This window comes from Salvelinus fontinalis, chromosome 32, assembly GCF_029448725.1.
Source record: "Salvelinus fontinalis isolate EN_2023a chromosome 32, ASM2944872v1, whole genome shotgun sequence".
Classification (NCBI taxonomy): Eukaryota; Metazoa; Chordata; class Actinopteri; order Salmoniformes; family Salmonidae; genus Salvelinus; species Salvelinus fontinalis.
Window position 1 is genome coordinate 34861512 of NC_074696.1, and position 22511 is coordinate 34884022.

General features: G+C 41.1%; 1 protein-coding gene and 1 long non-coding RNA gene across 2 annotated transcripts; one reads left to right on the forward strand and one right to left on the reverse strand.

Moving 5' to 3' along the window:
• The first annotated feature begins 853 nt into the window (after positions 1–853).
• Positions 854–7196, forward strand: LOC129831150 (protein S100-A13-like). The gene is made up of 3 exons (XM_055894231.1): positions 854–991; positions 3013–3144; positions 6366–7196. Exons 1-3 carry the CDS (start codon positions 980–982, stop codon positions 6534–6536), a joined length of 315 nt encoding a protein of 104 aa, XP_055750206.1. The 5' UTR covers positions 854–979; the 3' UTR covers positions 6537–7196.
• Positions 7197–10606: 3410 nt separating this feature from the next.
• Positions 10607–11804, reverse strand: LOC129831151 (uncharacterized). Its single transcript, XR_008755676.1, has 3 exons — positions 11696–11804; positions 10982–11033; positions 10607–10700 (listed from the first exon to the last, which is right to left on the reverse strand). It is a non-coding gene; the product is annotated as an uncharacterized LOC129831151 (long non-coding RNA).
• Positions 11805–22511: the final 10707 nt, after the last annotated feature.

Sequence of the window (22511 nt, forward strand, 5' to 3'; positions counted from 1 at the left end):
ACAAAGTGCACCTGTGTAATAATCATGCTGTTTAATCAGCTTCTTGATATGCCACACCTGTCAGGTGGATGGATTAACTTGTCAAAGGGGAAATGCTCAATTAAAGGGATGTATCATTTCAACAATGGCCTAAAAACAAAGGCAATGGACAGATCCAGTTGTATCTAGTCCCATGTCTGCCCACCCCTCTGTCTCTATAGTCATGAAACCGGCTTTCAAGAATGTGGTCGCGCCTGTTCATTGTGAGCGCATCGCTTTTTCCAGCATTTCCTTCTCAACCTCTAATGACCTATCAAAGTGAATGTAGGGCTAATGGAAATTGGAACGGACAGTGACAAACTACTTTTATTATAAACGACCTCGGGAAAAAAATGCCAATGGGGACTGTCCATGCATGGTTCATAAAGGTTTCTTACAATATTGAGAAATGTATTATTTTGGTGAATATTCAAAGCTTTACAGAAACTGCATAAAATAGGTAGGCTTATATGAGGGGTTAAATTTTGCAACAAAGAAAAACTCCAGCCTAAGCTTGCAGAATGTTTCAACTTTTGCTAAATGTTTCCAGATGTTGAGTGACGCACTCGCAGGCTCTATTCTTGAATAGCCTACATTTTAAATGCACAAATCTGTAGGCTACTCTCTGCAAAACGTGGAATACTTCGAAACAAAAGAGAACTTCACAATAATAGTTAAAAGAAGGGTGGTAGGCCTATATGACTACATGTAGACTTTTTGCCTCGTGAAGTTTACAGTCCCAATGCATCGAGTTACACTGAGCGCACTATAATTTTCCCCATATCTATCTCGACTGACACGGAAGGTGGAATCGAGTTGCAGTTGTATTTTTTTGGGGGGGGGGGGGAGTGGGAGGATTTAGGAAGCAATGGAACACTGAGCGAGAAAAGTAACAATTAGCATACCGAACGTCGCAGAGAGAAAACTTTACTTTGAAAAAGGACAGCACACAACGATCCAAATGGCGGAACAGGTAGGCCTACTATACAATTTTAAAATCAGCACTTGTCAAAACGTTGCAGTTGAAGAGATAGTGGCTTATCTCGTCCTAGAAGCAAGGAATGGAGTTGTTGCATTCTTTTGGTGATAACTTCCCCCAACTTCTACGCATCGTTCTGATTACCGTTGGAAGTGGCACAGATGTAGTTTAACCACAATTCCATTGACATATTATGCTATCCAATTTATATCATGACACAGTCCATGAGATCGTATTATTTTTATAGGCGCGTTTGCATATAGCCTACTTTATATGCACTTTTAACGCGAGTTTACAAGTTATCATTTGAATGCACTGATCAGTGTGCATGCTAGAACAGCATCAAAGAATATGGCCAATAACAAATTAATCTAGGCCATATGTTGACGAGGGAGCAATGAGTTATTCTCAGTTGTGTCTATAGACAGAGACCGTGTATGGAAATGTAAAGCACGGGGAGTCAATCAGTCCATTCCGATTCTGTCCCCGTGGCCTAGGACACAGCAACGTTCTTTAAATATAGGCTAGTGTGTGAGGGATGACAGCTAGACGAACAGAAATACAGACATTCATACAATGAGATACTTACTGTCGGTTAGCAAGCGCCGTACCATGGTTACGTACTGTATCAATGTTATGCCTTTTGTTGGCTGCGTTGAGCTATCTGTGGAAACGTAATAAAATTAACCCTGTAGTAGGATTAGGCCTACCACGAGATTTTTATGGTGGCCTAGTGAGTCAGGCTTTTTATTCTACATTATTTCCTACCCTGACAACTGAAACAACAACTTTGTTTTTGGATGTGTCAACGAATTTGGTTTAGTGTTTAGGAGAATACAGTTTGAAGTCACCACTGATTCCTCACCCTGTTGCCTAAGCCTCTTATGCACGAATCGGTTACGGACCATAAATTGGCCCTGGCATTTCTAAGACACTGGCCAAGTTTTTCCTCGAGGCCCCCACATTGGCTCATTTCCCCCGTTAGGCCCCCATTATTAGCCAGTTCATTTTGCGTGAAAAATCTAAATTAGACAGGCCCAATGGGCTACAAATTGAACAGCAATTGAACGGCCACTCCACCCATGGCACACCCTGAAAATAAACAGTGAGGGGTTGAGCTGTCATACTGTAGCTACCCCAACCTGCAGGTATTTCAAGAACCTTCTACATGTAGACAAGTTGTCTGAATTTGCCTTCCAATAGTCTCTCGTTACTTAAGCTTACTCCTCCCGCCCAACCCACAGATGCTCACATTTCAATAGCATATTCAAATATCTATTTGAATAAGGGTGAGTGACATAGCAAAGTTCCTTAGCAGTTATTTAATGTTAGTGATTTAGGATAGAAATAAAAAGTAGTATGAACAAAAACCCAACGGTCACAATAGATTGGGTGTTTGGTTCTTGGTTTAAAGAGAGTATGGAATGATGCCCTTCACAATGGCCAACATAACGAGTCTGTGTGACAGTTTCATATGCCACCGCAAAACATAAGGTCTACTTTTCAAACAGGTGATTTGTAACCTGGAAGTTTAACTGATCTTGTTGGAGTATAACTGTTCTCGTATTCTTTCTCACAATTTTTTGGTTAACCACTAAGCTTTCAGTGACACTGATAGTGTGAAAGGAGCAATACAAACACACGTTATTTAACTGAATGGAGCAGTGCGTGATATGTGCGGAGAATAAAGCTGCAGTGTTGTTCGAACAGTCACTCAAGGACAGGGTTAAACATCGGAGTGCCGTCTTTGCGTAAACTTCCGACGCATGGAGGCATGCAGGATATGCACTTGAGGACGGATGTGAGTGTGTCTGATTGTTTTGGTATTTGTGACTAAATTGAGTGGAGGTCGGTACACTTCGACACGCACCTGGGGAGTCTGTCTGATGAATATGTTAACTTTCTTTCTTTCTTAATGATCTATTATAATAATAAACTTCAACGGACGCTTTTCTTATTGTTATATTATTTGATCCCCCCACCCTAACACGTTTATTTCTCCTCCTCTGGCGCAGCACTCCGACCTGGAAAAGGCCATCAACACTTTGGTCACAAAGTTCCATGCCGCTGCGGCCAATAAAGGTCCCACGCTCCAAACCAAAGAGTTCAAAGACCTCCTCGCCTCCCAGCTGCCCAACTTAGTCAAGGTACATAAGCTGCAACGGTCGGCTACATTGCCCTCGCCCTCCCCGGCCACACCTGCCATTGAGTCTACCAGTAGGGCGTGGCTCTGACTCTTACTACCCCCCCACTCAACCACACACATACAGTACACACCACATCCTATGACTCCCAAGCAAACACTCAGGAACGGCCTGTAGGCGTCAGTTGCCAGGTTCAATACAAATCCAAGATGTCTGTGATCTACTGTGCTTCAGTCACCAATTTAGTTTTCAACATGCTTTATTTCAATCACTGAAAAGGCCAATGTATCTTGCCATGTATTCATGTTGGAACTGGCTGCTTAGTTGTCTCAGGCCCAAGGCGGTTTTCCAGGATGAGTCTGAATCTACCAGAGGGTGACAAAGATAGCTATGCTTTTGAAAAACAGGAAATGGACGGTTCAAATACATGATGAGCGAGTGAGGAAGGCTCAAGGTTGATCTTTCATCTAGAGGGGGTGAAACAAACTGACAGATAAATAAATAACTGTTTTCCTAATGAACCGAGCAGAATCTTTTAAAATTGTAATATGACTCCTTGCACCAAGTCGACTTCATCCACCATAAACGAGACAGCCAAGTAGAGTATTTCTGCTACACAATAGTTAGCCACAACAGCTAGCACATATTTGTTGTGAAAGGCAATTGAGGTCAAGGGGAGGGGGCAGTATACACAACTGTTGAAGTGAATATTATGTTTAATTACCAAGTCCATATGTTTTTCATTATGCCCAGTCTTAGACTTATCCAAAACCAGAGTCTATTTCAAAGGAAAAGTAATGATCACATCATTTAAATGGGATTCCTGGAAACAGCTCTTTATATTGTCTCAGCTGTGGTGCAGCGTTCAGGACAGGAAATATTTTCCCAAATCAATTTCCTATTGTTTCCAGCAGACAGAAATATCCACTGTGTTTGCATGTGCCTGGCTGGCAGCTTTATCACATTTCAGAATTAAAATCTATTCCACATTTTGTTGTGTTACAGCCTGAATTCAAAATGGATTAATTTGTTTTTGATTCTTGATCATTGCTAGACAACCATTTTCAGGTCTTGCCATAGATTTTCAAGCCGATTTAAGTCAAAACTTTAACTAGGCCACTCAAGAACATTCAATGTCATATTTTGTAGTATTACTTAAGTGCCTTGTTGCAAACAGGATGCATATTTTGTACAGGCATCCTTCTTTTCAATCTGTAATTTAGGTTAGTATTGTGGAGTAACTACAATGGTTTTTCTTTATTTTTACTATTTTCTACATTGTAGAATAATAGTGAAGACATCAAAACTATGAAATAACACATGTGGAATCATGTAGTAACCAGAAAAGTGTTAAACAAATCAAAAATATATTTTATATTTGAGTTTCTTCAAAGTAGTCACCCTTTGTCTTGATGACAGCTTTGCACACTCTTGGCATTCTCTCAACCAGCTTCAAGAGGTAGTCAGTTGGAATGCTTTTCATCATTACTTTAAGACATATAAACTCAGCAAAAAAAGAAACGTCCTCTCACTGTCAACTGCGTTTATTTTCAGCAAACTTAACATGTGTAAATATTTGTATGAACATAACAAGATTCAACAACTGAGACATAAACTGAACAAGTTCCACAGACATGTGACTAACAGAAATGGAATAATGTGTCCCTGAACAAAGGGGGGTGGGTCAAAATCAAAAGTAACAGTCAGTATCCGGTGTTGCCACCAGCTGCATTAAGTACTGCAGTGCATCTTCTCCTCATGGACTGAACCAGATTTGCCAGTTCTTGCTGTGAGATGTTACCCCACTCTTCCTCCAAGGCACCTGGACCTTTCTGGAGGAATGGCCCTAACCCTCACCCTCTGATCCAACAGGTCCCAGACGTGCTCAATGGGTTTGAGATCTGGGTTCTTCGTTGGCCATGTCAGAACACTGTCAGACATTCCTGTCTTGCAGGAAATCACGCACAGAACGAGCAGTATAGCTGGTGGCATTGTCATGCTGGAGGGTCATGTCAGAATGAGCCTGCAGGAAGGGTACCACATGAGGGAGGAGGATGTCTTCCCTGTAACGCACAGCTTTGAGATTGCCTGCAATGACAAGAAGCTCAGTCCGATGATGCTGTGACACACCGCCCCAGACCATGACGGACCCTCCACCTCCAAATCGATCCCGTTCCAGAGTACAGGCCTCCGTGTAGCGCTCATTCCTTCGACGATAAAAGCGAATCCGACCATCACCCCTGGTGAGACAAAACCGCGACTCATCAGTGAAGAGCACTTTTTGCTGGTCCTGCGACGGGGGGTTTGTGCCCATAGGCGACGTTGTTGCCGGTGATGTCTGGTGAGGACCTGCCTTACAACAGGCCTTCAAGCCCTCAGTCCAGGTGTTGTTACACGTGGTCTGCCACTGCGAGGACGATCAGCTGTCCATCCTGTCTCCCTGTAGCGCTGTCTTAGGGGTCTCACAGTACGGACATTGCAATTTATTGCCCTGGCCACATCTGCAGTCCTCATGCCTCCTTGCAGCATGCCTAAGGCACGTTCACGCAGATGAGCAGGGACCCTGGGCATCTTTCTTTTGGTGTTTTTCAGAATCAGTAGAAAGGCCTCTTTAGTGTCCTATGTTTTCATAACTGTGACCTTAATTGCCTACTGTCTGTAAGCTGTTAGTGTCTTAACGACCGTTCCACAGGTGCATGTTCATTAATTGTTTATGGTTCATTGAACAAGCATGGGAAACAGTGTTTAAACCCTTTACAATGAAGATCTGTGAAGTTATTTGGATTTTTACGAATTATCTTTGAAAGACAGGGTCCTGAAAAGGGGATGTTTCTTTTTTTGCTGAGTTTATAACCACTAGAGGGTAACAATGCCTGAAACGTGACACAGTTAGTTGACAAAGTACTCACATGCTGTATTTATAGAACTGCATACAGTTGAAGAGATGCTAATAGTAGATTATGAAGTCAAACATGTTGACAGTAGTTATTCAGTTTAATTATTGATACAATAATTACTGCTGGGAATAGCAGTACTGTTATGAATGTAGCCTACTGAGTAACGTAGGCAACAATGTTATACGCTCAAAAGTGCAATAGACTAATTGCTAACTTGCTTCTAATACATGTCTATGCATGATTACTTTATTTCTTATTACATGTCAATAAGTAAAATACTGTGTCCATATAATGAAGAGTTGTTTTTGTGCTCCCTCCCTCCCCCAGACTGGAGGCTCAGAGCAGGGCATGGGCGAGGTGATGAGACAGATGGGTGTGTCGGACGGCGAGGGAATCACCTTCAAACACTTCTGGGGCTTGATCCAGTCACTGGCCACCACGCAGCATGGTCTTCTCAGCAGCGAGAAGGTGTCCAAGTGCAGCTGTGTGCTCCTGTGAGGTCCATGCCTTCTGACGGTGGTGTGAGCCGGGGGGAACCAGACAGCCTCATAGTATCCCACCCAGTGTCAGTACCCCTTCTCACCGCACTGCACCCATCCAGACCTGGACACTCACATAGTACTCACCCCCTCCACTACAGGCCTTTTTATGTACATCTCCCATGCTTGGTAGTGCTAGCAGTGCTCATCTCTTAGCTCTATACCACTTGGTTTACAGGAATTTTGTTGTACTCCCTGAGTGTTATAAGTGGTGGTCTTTCCATCGAAATATCCCTTCTATTCAAATATCCCCATTCTCAAACCCTGAACGGCTTTCCTAAAGGCCTACTACCAGTGTAACCACTACAAAGAATCCTTAGATGACATATGACCCAAAATGAAATCAGAAAACCATGAGCCAGCTTTAGGTGCTTTGCAAGAAATAAATATGAATTTCCATATGCCAGTACACATTAGTGGAAAGCACCTTTGAGCCACCAGTAGTCTCATACATACAGTACTGGTGATGCAGTGTCCCCATAGCATGTTTCCTTAAACAATGTTTTCCCCACTGTGCTATTGCAGTTTTGTATTTATACTTTGTAATTCTCTTTATTCTGGCCATTGTAATAACATCTTAAAACGTGACCATAAATGTTCTCATAAAATATTCCAACAATGGTGACCTCCATTATTCTGATTTATTTTGGTTGAATTAGCATTTTAATCATTAAATCGACATATTACCCACTGGCAGACAAGCATTTCACAAAACACATTTTGTGATCAAACAAAAACAAATCATCATATACATATTTCAGTGTATGAACTAGAAGGTGTATGGTTGTCACAACTATACATATCACATTCAGTGTGGAATTGTTACACTTTTACTACAGTATTATAATTTAGTCAAAATAAGTCTATTGGGCAAATGGCATTTATTACACATTTTCATACAACCTCTGAACATCACATTGTCTAATTCATCAGCTCATTTTGAATTGTTCAGTGGGAATGTCTTATCTAAACGTTCACAGTTTGTAGATTTGCATTCATCCATGACAGCTACTAGAAGCATTATTTTTGCATGAGTGCTACCAGGTCCAGTGAATCCCTGTATGGAGAATGCCATTCTAAAATTCTGAACTACAATCCCCAATGCTAAAAGCAACGGTATCTTCCTTAGTCAGCAGTACAGTTTTTTAAAGTCACATTATGCTTCGCAATTATTCAAATAACCGAGCCAACCCAGCAACTTACTTACTTAATTAGGCCTTTGTATTCCTTACAGAACCTAGCCAACACACCAACCCAGAACTGTACTCAAAGGATAAATCCCCGGATGTATGAATATTTAATAGATAGTACAGAAATTACCCTCAGAAATTATTATACATTTTTGTGTCAATTAGCTTGTACCAATACTAGCTAGAACCATATTCTGATGTATATAGTTTTGTGCTAAATGAAAGCAATTGGTGCTAAATCTAACAACATTCCTTACAGGTTTGAAAACTTGATGGCCTAAACGTTAATGAATGTTTCATTATTTGGATAATTGCCCATAACTGATGACCACACACCACACCAATCACAACTAGGCCTACTTCGTGAAATAAGTGGAGATGGATTTAAATGCCACACACAAATCTTTCTTGAAACAGCATTTTGCCAATAGAGATTAACATAGACTTGAGACATTCATTATAAACCAGGTAGTTTGGGTCCTGGATGATGATTGGCTGAAACAGCATTTTAGCTGTGTGTGTGTGTATATCAGACAATATACCACGGCTATGATGCAAAAATACTTGTTTACTATTCTATTTATGTTGGTAACCAGTTTATAAGAGCCATAAGGCACCTCCGGGGTTTGTGTTATATGGCCAATATACTGTACCACGGCCAAGAGCTGTATCCAGGCACTCCTCTTCGCGTCGTGCTGAAGAACAGCCCTTAGTCGTGAAATATTGGTCAATATACCACACCCCCTTCACCCATATTGCTTAATTAGACATTAATTAAACTATAATTTTGCCTCCCATATTTAACGGATATTAGCCAGTAACAATGATTACAATTTTGCAATCTCGTTGAATAGGGTTTAGGTCACCTAGCAGCCATGTACTATCCTCATGCTCTGCATCCTCTTGCCAGCTTCTTCCCCTCTGGCGTTCCTCGAAAGAATTCAAGGTAAGATGAAAACACGTATTTATTCATGACCTTGACCCTCCCGAAGATATCGAGCTCTGTCTCCTGGTCGTGGTCGACGCCACTCATCATCTGCTTGGACTTGGAAAAGAGGGCGTTCTCCTTGGAAACAACCTGATCCAGCCAGTCGAGTGTCTCTCGTTTGGTCATCATCTCCTCAGCTTTGCCCACTGTGCAGCCATAAAACCCGCGTCTACTGCGTTCAAGCCAAGGGTCGTCCCCTACCATAGGGTGGTCATCCCCAACAAAGGCTGTGCAGAGCGAGCTGTCAGAGCCTTGGGATCGGCCCACCTCGCAAGCGATAACACTCATAAGGAAGAGTGAGAATGTGCGGAAGTTTCGGACAGATGCAGAGAACACAGCAGCCATGAAGTAGTGGCCCCAGCGTTCACAGTCCTGGACACATCGTTGCAGCTGGAACGTCTGGCGGCAGAAGTTGTTGAATTCGGACGCCTTGAGGCCCTGTCTAAGCTCTTGGAGGGAGTAGTCCTCCTTCTGGTGCCGGAAAGCATCAGTGAATTTCTCAATTTCTTCCAGATGGTTAGAATGAATGTACTTCCCCACCAGGGAGGCGTAGAAGGTTCTCCTCTGCACCTTAAAGATGCAGTCGTTCAGAACGTAATACAAGTCAAAGTCGGCGTCTTCCCTGGCGTTGTACCTGATCTCTACCAGCAGATCGAGAATGGTGGTGAGGTGCTTGATGGGAATGTCTTCCATGGGTTTGTGGTCAGCCAGCCACACGGACGTGAGGTTCCCCTGGTCGAGCACTGGGATGTAATCTGGAGCGCGCCTTCTTTCATTTTCCTCAAAAAACAGGCTCCATGTAAGCCCCTCTAAACAGTCAATTGAGGTGTACTTCTTACGCAAGTTTGCTGAGACAAACATTTGAGGGTGGGTCGGCCATTCTAAAGTCTGTATGTATAGGGCGTGCCCCTGGTAGTTGGGAATGACCTGTCCTCTGTCGCCCCCCTCCACTCTGGTCAGCAGGTTACCGTTCTGGTCCAGCTGGGCAATGACTTTCTTACTGCCGTCTTTGTGCCTCCAGACCCCCTCCTCTCTGGTCACCTTCTCTCCGTTGGGCCTGACGGATAGTGCTGAGCTCCTCAGGTGCAGTTTGGTCTCCACGTTGAGTGAGATGAGCACTCGTAGCAGCCGCTCTGCAAACAGGAGGTCCTTTCCTAGTGCACAGCCCACCAGGCTGAGAGTGTGCAGATGCCCATCTTCTATCTTCATGGCCACCACGACTTTGGCAAGCTCCTCTGGCCCATAACCTCCTAGTCTGGCCACACCATCACTGCCCTTGCTGCCATGACCCACCAGTACGACACGACTGTCTCTGGTCAAAATGGTCTGAGAGCCCCTGAGGACTTTCAGCGCCCCCTTGTGGTACCTCAGTAGAGTCGACACAGAGGGGCGCTTCTCAAAGAGGAAGGAGGCTGACTCCATAACTACAGGGTCATCCTCCAGGATCACTATATTCTGGTGGTCAGAATAAATCAAAATGTCCCTCACATTTACATTATGACCATAGGACACATTTCCCTCAGATACAGTATCGTGTTGATCAATTCTATCAGAGTCAATCTGGATTAATGATTTTGGTGTAACTGTCTTAAAAAGACTAGAGAACACGTGTAAAGACATTGTGACAACCTCTAATAAACCTGTTGTTACTTTCACCACCAAACGACTGGCTTCTGATTGAACTAGGGACCAAATAATTTTCAAACCCCTTTCACAGTACCTTCTTAGTATAATATGGCTAACACTGACATTTCCAAACAGCCTACAATGTGACTCAGATGTGATAAGGGCTTTCACGGGCCACAACTTGGCACTATTGGGCACTGCACAGGCTTTCTGTGGCTTGGCATGCTCATGTAAATCAGCACTGGATAATGCAGTATCTGAGTATGTTAGTGAGGAGACAAGATCCTGGGGAGTCTTTTCAGTTGGTGGCAGTATGTACCTGACAAAACCAAAACTTGGTTAGAAAAAAAAGAACAATATCTTCATAGTTCCTTATTTTCAACAAGGTGATTTAGGCATGTTATTTGGATTATGCTACAAAGGTCCTAAAAGGTCATAGGTTTTGCACCCTATGATGCTTATCAAACCTGGATCATTGAAATACTACATACTACAAAAAATCTATAATGCACGTTACACAATTCAAATAACTGCATTCAAAACACATTTGGAAATAAATGCTGGTGAACAGAAGTTTTGAAAAGGTTGTTGATACCTTACCTATCAGTTGTATTGGACTCAAATGCCACATTCTGAGTTTCCCAGTCCACTCCTTTGCAAACAGACATTACAAGCATTTTAAACCAAAAACTCACATGGTACCACTTGTTGTGAGTATAAGGCATGTAGGCTCTGTCTAGTGTGCTGTCGCTTTGCTGGAGCTAGGTCAGACATAAAGAACCCTGGTACTGTATACTTTTATTTGGTCAAAGTCCCATTAGCAGCTGCAAATTAATGCAATGAACTTCAGGTCAAATTTACTTTAGCTGAATGAAATTTAGCGAGCCGTATCCCATTTTGACATAATAGCATATAATATGATCCCATTGTAATTTCCTTATTTTTAATCACGGCTTTAAGCCTATGCAATATAACTTTATATATTTTCAGGTAAAGCAAGGTTGTCAGCAATACCCTCACCCTTTTTGATGCTTGTGTTTTGCTCAGTGTGTACTGTTACAGTATATCTGACTCTCTGACGCAGAATATACTGAAATATGTCTCTTCAACCGACCACTGCCTAATATTTTGGGGATGGTACTATTGGGACTATATACAACTGACATGGTCAGGTCATTTCTATTGTAAAAATAAATAAATATACATTTCTGAAAAAAAGTATAATTCTAGACTAGATCAAAACAACATACACACCCAATGAATATCCCAAACAAATAAATGCATGTTGTCGAAGAGGAAATGTATTTATCTCACCTGCAACATAAGGCTTTGGGGTCAAAGACGACTGAAGGATGAAGGTAAGGTAAAAGCTTAGGGTCCTCATTGTAACGCTCGAAGGGTTTCAGAGACTTTCTGCTGCATTCATCATCGCCAACAAATAGGCAAATAGGGTTCCTGGGGTGTGGTTGCTATATACAAAGACGGTTAAGTTTGGCTCTTGGACACACGTGACTGTTTGACTCTAACTCTAGGCAAATTTAACCAAATAAGGAAGAAGGTAAAGCTAACCATGACATAGTATAGCAGAGAACGTGGGGATTGCACTAGAAGAATATACTTAACCTTAATAAAGACAACAACGAATATTTGGTATTCTAGGGAGTGTGTCTAGGAATTTATAAGAAATTGAATTCATGAGTTAAATGGGCATCAATGGTTAACGTTCTGGAAAAGTGGGGTAGTACTGAGAAATGTATTATTTCTTCCAACAAGTGTATTCTAACATTACAGTGCACAGCTATAGTGCACAGTTGTTCATATTAACAACATTTCTGGAGAGGATAGAGTCGTGGATTCAAATGTCTCTGCTGTGACCCATGTGACGGTAGCCTAAGGAACGGGTGGAGTAAAACAGGTGCTACATGCAGTAAAATACTGGCCTCTTAGAGGCAATTGAGACGTGTCCTTATGAAGAAAAAGCAGTCATTCAAAAGAGATAGTGTAGGCCTAATTGCGATCATTGTGCCTCTAATAAATAGTGCTGTGCGATTATTGATTGACATTGGTTCAATTACTTGAATTCCATTTAATTCTGTATTTTTGTGAGCCCAACGTGCCAATTCTCTAGAGAGAAATCAAATCATTCACGAGAGAAATCAACTCAAGAACTATGGTATCCTGGACTGAAGGGAGTTCTATTTAAGAAAATATTCAACCTAGTTTAGCGCAGAAACGTCATAATTAGCAGTTGTGGAAAAAGTACCCAATTGTCATACTTGAGTAAAAGTATAGATACCTTAATAGAAAGTTACTCAAGTAAAAGTAAAAGTCACCCAGTAAAATAGTACTTGAGTAAAAGTCTAAAAGTATTTGGTTTTAAATATACTTAAACACAAACTTGGACCACACTTCCACTCCACTGAATAGCAGGCTAGTGATTGCTTTGCAACTATTGCAGTTAGCCACTGATTTCTTCCAAACCACTCATTGCTGAATTTGCAATTTCCAACTTGTTGTGTAGTGTTTATGTCCAATGGCCGATGAGCACCGATACTTTTTATCTATAATTTATCTTCATATGACTCGGATTGAAAAGTATTTGCCAGTAGATTGTCGACGTGATTCATGATGATGACTGCTTGTCTAGCTTGCTAGCTCCAATTTTGAAAGTATGTTGTTGACATGATCAGTCCAATCAAAGCTACGGTAGATATAAAACTCTATCCTCCTGATTCCTGCTTACAAGCAACAATTAAAGCAGGGGGCACCAGTGACTCGATCTATAAAAAAGTGGTCAGATGAAGCAGATGCTAAACTACAGGACTGTTTTGCTAGCACAGACTGGAATATGTTCCGGGATTCTTCCGATGGCATTGAGGAGCACACCACATCAGTCACTGGCTTTATCAATAAGTGCATTGAGGACTTCGTCCCCACAGTGACTGTACGTACATACCCCAACCAGAAGCCATGGATTATAGGCAACATTCGCTTTCAAGGAGCGGGACTTTAACCTAGAAGCTTATATGAAATCCCGCTATGCCCTCCGGCAAACCATTAAACAGGCAAAGCATCAATACAGGACTAAGATCGAATTGTACTACACCGGCTCCGACGCTCCTCGGATGTGGCAGGGCTTGCAAACTATTACAGACCACAAAGGGAAGCACAGCCAAGAGCTGCCCAGTGACACAAGCCTACCAGATGAGCTAAATAACTTCTATGCTCGCTTCGAGGCATGTAACACTGAAACATGCATAAGAGCATCAGCTGTTCCGGGTGACTGTGTGATCAAGCTCTCCGCAGCCGATATCAGTAAGACCTTTAAACAGGCCAACATTCACAAGGCCGCAGGGCCAGATGGATTACCAGGACGTGTGCGTGCTCAGTCCCCTGCTGTACTCCCTGTTCACTCATGACTGCACAGCCAGGCACAACTCCAACACCATCATTAAGTTTGCTGATGACACATCAGTGGTAGGCCTGATCACCGACAACGATGAGACAGACTATAGGGAGGAGGTCAGAGACCTGACTGTGTGGTGCAAGGACAACAACCTCTCCCTCAACGTGATCAAGTCAAAGGAGATGATTGTACAGGAAAAGGATGACTGAGCACACCCCCATTCTCATCGACGAGGCTGTAGTGGAGCAGGTTGAGAGCTTCAAGTTCCTTGGCGTCCACATCACCAACAAACTAACATGGTCCAAGCACACCAAGACAGTCGTCAAGAGGGCACGACAAAACCTATTCCCCCTCAGGAGACTGAAAAGATTTGGAATGGGTCCTCAGATCCTCAAAAGATTTTACAGCTGCAACATCGAGAGCATCCTGATGGGTTGCATCACTGCCTGGTATGGCAACTGCTTGGCCTCCGACCGCAAGGCACTACAGAGGTTGTGCGTACGGCCCAGTACACCTCTATACCAGGCGGTGTCAGAGGAAGGCCCTAAAAATGGTCAAAGACTCCAGCCAGACTATTCTCTCTGCTACCGCACGGCAAGCGGTACCGGAGTGCCAAGCCTAGGTCCAAGAGGCTTCTAAACAGCTTCTACCCCCAAGTCATAAGACTCCTGAACATCTAATCAAATGGCTACCCAGACTATTTGCAACCCCCCCCCCCCCCACGCTGCTGCTACTCTCTGTCATCATCAATGCATAACCACTTCAATAACCCTACCTGCATGTACATAATTACCTCAACTACCTCGACACCGGTGCCCCCGCACATTGACATATTGACTCTGAACCGGTACCCCTGTATATAGCCCCACTATTGTTATTTACTGCTGCTCTTTAATACTTTTTTTATGGGGGGGTATTTTCTTAAAACTGCATTATTGGTTAATTAAGGGCTTGTAAGTCAGCATTTCACTGTGAGGTCTACTACACCTGTTGGATTCGGCGCATGTGACAAACCAAATTGGATTTCATTTTATAACGTGATTTGACATATTTTTATCTGTGGCCAATGACGTTGAGCCTTCTTAGATGGGCACTTCTAATGTAACTCTATGGCAGCACCCAAGGGGTTTGAATTTTCGAGCTCTACCTGCAGATTTTGCGGTGACATTGTGTCCCTGTGAGTGACAGAACACTGAGCCAATCACGGCGCAACTAGAGAACATTACCAACCCCTACGCTCCGTATTTTCTGCTGGCTGCCCAACCACCACAGAAAGCACTGAGCTAGGCTTAAACACCTGTATTCGGGAGCTGCCTTACTCAAGAAACCATGTTTGTATAGGGCTTTATTAACTCAATAAAATCTTTGTTTTTTTTACATTGTTTGAAAACTGATATGTGACAGGTACTAATGCCAAAATAACATGCAAAACAGTCCCCATCTGCCCTGAATGACAGGTCGCCACTGCAATACATATAGGCCTAGGGTTACATATAGACAGTACATATAGGCCTAAGGTTACATATAGACAGTACATATAGACCTAGGGTTACACATAGACACTACTTATAGGCATAGGGTTTATTCCACATCTCCATTTCAACCAGTCCATTTAATGTTTGGATTTGATTTTGTCCTATTATTTAACCACGATTCTTGGTTGAGATGGAGACGTGAATTCAACATATCAATTATTAATTTGTAGACAAACTGGAATTAAAAAGTCAGACAAAGTCACTAAGTCATCTCCTTCAAATTATGATATTTGGTTGCATTGTCAACACAATTCCATATGATTTTTGTAACACAGTAAGTACCCTAAAGTTAAAGCTATCTTACAAATGAATGTAACAGTTTGTATTCAACCTTAAAATGACTAACTCATCCATAGCCACATTTTGAGGTTACTGTAACTATAAAAGTATTATTATGTAATCTTAGAAAACGTGCATGTTCAAGGTAGCATGCAAAGGTCGCAGGTCTGTGGAGACCTTCACAATATAAATATCTTTGCAGAATCTCGAACAGCATTGATCAAACTTGCACTATAATGTAATCTCAACTACAATCCAGGTCGTTTAGTTATGCTATTCGATGAAGCTTTCGTAAAATTATTTCTCGTTGATATGAAAGACCAGGTCTTTATGCTTCCAATACCGTACCGCAGGAGACAAGTGTTAACGTTCAGATTGCGTGTCGGGGATCTTGACAAAACTCCCTCCCTAAAGACAACCTGGTCTCAGAGCATTTTTCAGGATGCTCATTTAGTATAAAATGTTATGTTTCGTATGGTATGTATTAATTAGTTTATGTCATCACCCATTTCGTATGATATGTTATGAATTACAATTGGTCTTTGGTCGAATTTGCTAAACTTACAATATGTTAAGAATTTGCTAAACGTATGATATGTTATGAATTCTAGCTAGGTGATTACTAACGTTATCTAGGCTAGGGGTTAGGGTTAAGGTTAGGTGTTAGGTTAAAGGGTTCAGTTTAGGGCTAGGGGAAGGGTGAGCTAAAAGGGTTTAGGTTAGGGTTAGCTAACATACAGCTAAGTAGTTGCAAAGTAGCAAAAAGTAGTAAGTAGTTGAAAAGTTGATAATTAGCTACAATGCTAAAGTTGTCCATGCTGAGACTCAAACACACAACATTTGGGTTGCTAAACGTTCGCGTTATACAACCAACCATCCTACTTTCAACCATCTGTCCTATGTAACCATATCAAACAAAACATACAGTATCATAATAATTTGAGTATCCCGGATTTACATTTACTATGTTACGTCTGCTACATGAAACACCTTGAAATGCTTACTTACAAGCCCTTAAAACAACGCAATTTTGTGTTCATTAAAAACAAAATCTAAAAAATTTGACGAGTAGGCGGCCAGTATGTTGTAATAAACTTTTGTGAAATATATACGGAATATATTTACAAAATAATACATATAGCAGCAGTCAGCATTATACATCAGGACGAATAACTGCACGCATTTCGACTACTAGAGTCTTCCTCAGGCAGCTGACGTGGCGGGGGCAAGTAAATGTCGCATGTCAGGAAAATAAACTATATACAAAACATAAATACAACATGATCACGTCAATGCATAGAGGCAACGAGAAAAATAAATGCAACATGAAAATTAACGCACAGGGATGTATACAACGGAAGTGCGTAAAGGATAATCTATCACAGTTTTGCGCGTTAAAGACAATACATGCACTTGTGCATCAAACACGTTCTATAAAAAACAATACGCACACCATGGCGATTATCAAAAACTCAGAGGAACAAGGGAAATACAGAGTTCATATACTAGTCAGTTTAAGAAGGTCTACTGCAGTCTAATTGTCATTTAATCCGTGGGGAGTGACAGTATCTAGGAGGCGCAGGAGGCTGCTGAGGGGAGAACGGCTCATAATAATGACCGGAAATGAGCAAATGGAATGGCATCAAACACCTGGAAACCATATGTTTGATGTATTTGATACCATTCCACCGATTCCACTCCAGTCATTAACACAAGCCAGTTCTCCCCAAGTAAGGTGCCACCAACCTCCTGTGCTAGGAGGTGGATCCATTTAGCCTCTTTTTGTAGCAGGAAACGGTCTATATGTATTATTTTGTAAATATATTATGTTAATAGTTTACTAAAGTTTATTGCAACATACTGGCCGCATACTTGTTTTCTTTCTCCTATTAATGTTTTTCTAAAGTCTTTTTTGCTCATCTTTATCAAGGGTGCCAATAATTCTGGACCTGACTGTATGTTTTGATTATAAATTAACTAAACCATAGCCCGACAGAGCAGTTGTATTGATACATTCTAAATTGAATCAAATAAAAACCTCCCCTCCTAATTTCATTAGAATCTATAGAGATTTTCCACTTTGTATTCCCCTGACTCAGAGGAGCTAGCTGTGTTTTCTCTGTGTGCAAACAATCAATCACAGGAGATGGCGAGTGGATTACAGTCGACTGTCTGTGTACATGTGCTCTTAGGCCACAGAGGAAATAGAATTCCTGGGCATATTGAAACGGACACCACACCGGATTGCTCAATGACAGGCCTTATGATGACTGGTATGTGTAATGTAATGGAACTGAGAGTCATTATCAAGGGCGCAACCCATGTGGTGACACTGCATCTAGTAGGTGGTGAATGTCTTGTTTGTGTAAGGTCAATGCATTTTGATAGTCTATACATGAGAGCTTTCCTTTGCCATACCTTTCAATCTTGATATGCCGATAGAACTACATGCTGTTCATTTGTGCTTGAGGTTTGCTCATTCTGTTCAAATGTGATTGAAAGGAAAACAGGAATTTACAGGGATGATATAAGTTGAATGGTGTTGTTGGAGCTAAGAGAATTTACTTACATTTGTAGACAGGTGAAAACTCATTGAAGATAAACTTGTGTTTGGCATTAGTGCCACAATGGTTTAAATTAAAGGGAAAGAGTCATGTACTCTGAAAGACTAATTGGCCATTCTTGGCTGCAATGAAATACAAACAAAATAGATTCTGTGCTCTTATCTTGTTTTCACTATGTGACTTAGATCATCGTAAATAAACATTTAATAAAGCATTTTGGGGGATAATTATGAGTTCTTGTGTTTTCAGAACATCGAAATCAGTAGAGTGTTTTTAATAAATATTTTCATTTCTGGAAAATAAAATACAGAGAAACAGATGATGATGATACTGTAATGTGGAGAATTTACACTGCATGTATAATGGTCTGGTTAGGTAACATTTACCATGAAGAGCAATGTATCAGCAATGCTATGTTACTGTACTGTCATCGTGACTTAACGTTTCAACTAGTAGTACTACTGGCAGTAGTTTATCCTGTAGGAGAATGTGAATGTCCCAGAACTGTGGTAAAGCAAATTGACTAGTTGATTTAAAAATGTGGATAGACCTTCAATCATTTTGAATTGTAATAGGAGATGTGTAGTAGCTACACTACCGTATTCTTCATGCACACAAGCTGTACTCACTGCACCTGTGCTCTGACTGAACAAATAATGGAACCACTTAGCTACACTGCTAACCTCATGTGATGATGATATGTCAACTTTTACATTATGGACATGTGCTCCTGTAACATAAAACACACAGATGGGACATCATCAAATGTAAGCGGCTGCATATATTTTCAAAACATTGCATATTTCTAAATGCTGGACGTGGCCTGGCCAGGCTAGACTATAGGCCTACAGTATCATCACACCATTCGCTAATCATCAGTCGAGCCCTACGATAAACATATTTTTGACCCCTCAGTTTTGAAGCTTGCTCTCCCCCACCTTCCCCTCAGCAACCAGTTCAGTTTCCATCTCTGCCCTTTTGGCTACAGTGGTTTATTTTGCAACATCCATGCATTCTGAAGTCACTGACACCCACAGGGTTACACTGCTGTCCAAGCTGTGTCACGAAAGCGCTCTGTACCAGTAATGGTGGCTGTGGTGAGGTTAAAGTGTGTGAATGACTCACATAAAGATTTTTTAGATTTAAAAAACAACTGAAAAATTATCATTCAAGATATTACTAGTAAAATGAAACTATGTTTTTCATCCATATGAAATCCACCTCATATTTGAACTCGAAACATATTCATATGTTTGGTCTCCCATCCAGTGTTTTAACCAAGTCCTTCTTAGCTAAGATATTTGTCACTGACTACTGCCAATGTGCTATCGTGAGAATGAATGTTGAAAGATCTCGACTTAACACTAAATTGATTCACCATTGCTATCGAAGTCATTCCATAGGGTAGGCTTAACAGAGCAAATTAAATGTGACAGTACTTTATCCCTCAAATTCATCAATGATGCTATTTAGGCCTATATAGCATTTGAAAAGTCATCAATAGCTATTGTTTCCATTCAAACAATAATTCAACTAAAAATAGACAATACAATAGGCCTCGGGCTTCAAGCTCTGATTGATTTCAAATGTAATGATATTTAGTGATATTGAATTGTGTTTTGGTTGACAACCAAACATCAACATTTGAAGGAGATGTATCTACTGCTTGGATAGTTCCATCTGTGCCACTGACTTAGTCTGGCTTTAATTCTAGTTTGTCTACAAATTAATAATTACTATGTTGAATTCACGTCTCCATCTCATCTAAAAATCTAAGTTAAAGAATAGTACTAAATCAAATCCAACTTTATTTAAAGTGCATTCAAAGTTTGATTTGATTTAGTCCTATTCTTTAACTTAGATTTTTGGTGTAACTAACCCTGATTCAGATGACCATCCTACCCATGCTAGATTACGGAGACGTAATTTATAGATCGACAGGTAAGGGTGCTCTCGAGCGGCTAGATGTTCTTTACCATTCGGCCATCAGATTTGCCACCAATGCTCCTTATAGGATACATCATTGCACTCTATACTCCTGTAAACTGGTCATCTCTGTATACTCGTCGCAAGACCCACTGGTTGATGCTTATTTATATATCCCTCTTAGGCCTCACTCCCCGCTATCTGAGATATCTACTGCAGCTCTCCTCCTCCACATACAAAACCCATTCTGCCAGTCACATTCTGTTAAAGGTCTCCAAAGCACACACATCCCTGGATCGCTCCTCTTTTCAGTTCGCTGCAGCTAGCGACTGGAACGAACTGCAACAAACACTCAAACTGGACAGTTTTATCTCCATCTCTTCATTCAAAGACTCAATCATGGACACTCTTACTGACAGTTGTGGCTGCTTTATGTGATGTATTGTTGTCTCTACCTTGTTGCCCTTTGTGCTGTTGTCTGTGCCCAATAATGTGTGTACCATGTTTTGTGCTGCTACCATGTTGTGGAGCTATCATGTTGCTGTTATGTTGTGTTGCTACCATGCTGTGTTGTCATGTGTTGCTGCCTTGCTATGTTGTTGTCTTAGGTCTCTCTTTATGTAGTGTTGTCTCTCTTGTCGTGATGTGTGTTTTGTCCTATATTTATACTTGATTTATTTTTTCATTTCTAATCCAAGCCTGTTATGCTGATGAAGGAGGACCCAAAAGCGACGTAATAGAAACAGAGTCTTTATTCCAGTCTTAAACAAACAATGATGTTCCTGGATATAATCCAAAGGTAATCCAAAACAGGAAACTGAAAACCTCTTGTCAGTAGAGAGGAACGACTGGAGACGCGACCACCGACTGCAGGTCGCTTCAGGAAGGCACAGACCGTAGCTGACATAGACACCTGCTCACACGCAACATCTGACAAATGCAAAAACAACAACAGGGCGGAACAAGGACACAGAGCAGCTAACCTCAAACAAGAATCCGACAAAGACAGAAGCGGAAAACAGAGGGAGAAATAGGGACTCTAATCAGAGGGCAAAATAGGAGACAGGTGTGAAAGAGTAAATGAGGTCGTTAGGAGAAAGAGAAACAGCTGGAAGCAGGAACGGAACGATAGAGAGAGAGAGCGGGGGAGGGAGAGAGGAAGGAGGAGAGAGAGGAATAGAAAGAGGGAAAGAACCTAATAAGACCAGCAGAGGGAAGCACAGGGACAAGACATGATGATCAAAGCCAAAACATGACAAAGCCCCTGTTCCCGCAGGAGGCCTTTTGCCTTTTGGTAGGCCGTCATTATAATAAGATTTTTTACTTAACTGACTTGCCTAGTTAAATAAAGGTAAAATATTGTTTTTTAAATAAACATGTAAAATGGGACATAAACCTAACAACTTCAATGACTTAATTCTCCGATCATGGGGTAAAAAAAACATCACAAAATTCACTGGGAATACATTAAATAGGATGAAGAAACAATACTCCAAGCCACAGCTCCATACTACTTGTCAGACATGGTGGGAGTGGCGTGGGGTGTGGAGGGTCCATGGGTGGCTTTTGACCATTTCTTTGGATTCCTCATATCTAACTCATTGTTAGAAAAAAGTTTGGGCCAAATCGGATGTTAGGTACTATATTTATTGAATATTATATGAATCATATTCATTTAAATGACCAATTTGGGTGCAATCAATTAGCCTAACTTCTCAGAGATCAAATGATATTGCAACAAAATAATGTTGCAGGAATGCTAATTGTATCCGTTTCTAACAACAGAAACAATTTCAGAACAATTTGAGATGGTGAGTGTCAAAATTCTCTTGTGCTTTTTGAGGTGGAACGACCCTAATGTAACATTCAACTTTAAAATGAGTAACACATCCATTGCCACATGTTTAGGTTACTGTAACCATACATGTATTCTTATGTAATCATATAAAGCTTGCATGTTCAAGATAGCATGCCATAGGTTGTCGCAGGTCTGTGGAGATCTTCACAACTGCTGTAATATTCTGCGCAGAATCTCAAACGGGATTGATCACTTGCACTATGTACCTTTTTATGTAATTTTAACTGAAATCCAGGTCATTTGGTTATGGTGTTAGATGAAGCACAGTGATAACACATTAATCTGTTGAATAAAAAAACAAATTCCCATTTGAACTTTGCTGTTCTTTTAAATTGTTAAAAGCGTAGTGATAGACACTTGGGTGACAACTAAGCCAACATTTTCAACCAGCAACTATCAGGAAATAAAATCACACTTTTACACTGTTAGTTTCATAAGCTGTTGTGCAATAGGACACAAAACACAATTGTTTATTTTTATTTTGAATGCACTGGGCCTTTAAAGTAAAGTCTTAAAATGTTACTTCATATGCACTGTATTGTAATTGATCTTGTTCTCACTA

Bases quoted from the DNA above. Each gene is read 5' to 3' on its own strand.
- LOC129831150 (XM_055894231.1), top strand. The intron at 3,145-6,365 runs GTACATAAGCTG...TCCCTCCCCCAG, and splicing joins AGCTGCCCAACTTAGTCAAG to ACTGGAGGCTCAGAGCAGGG.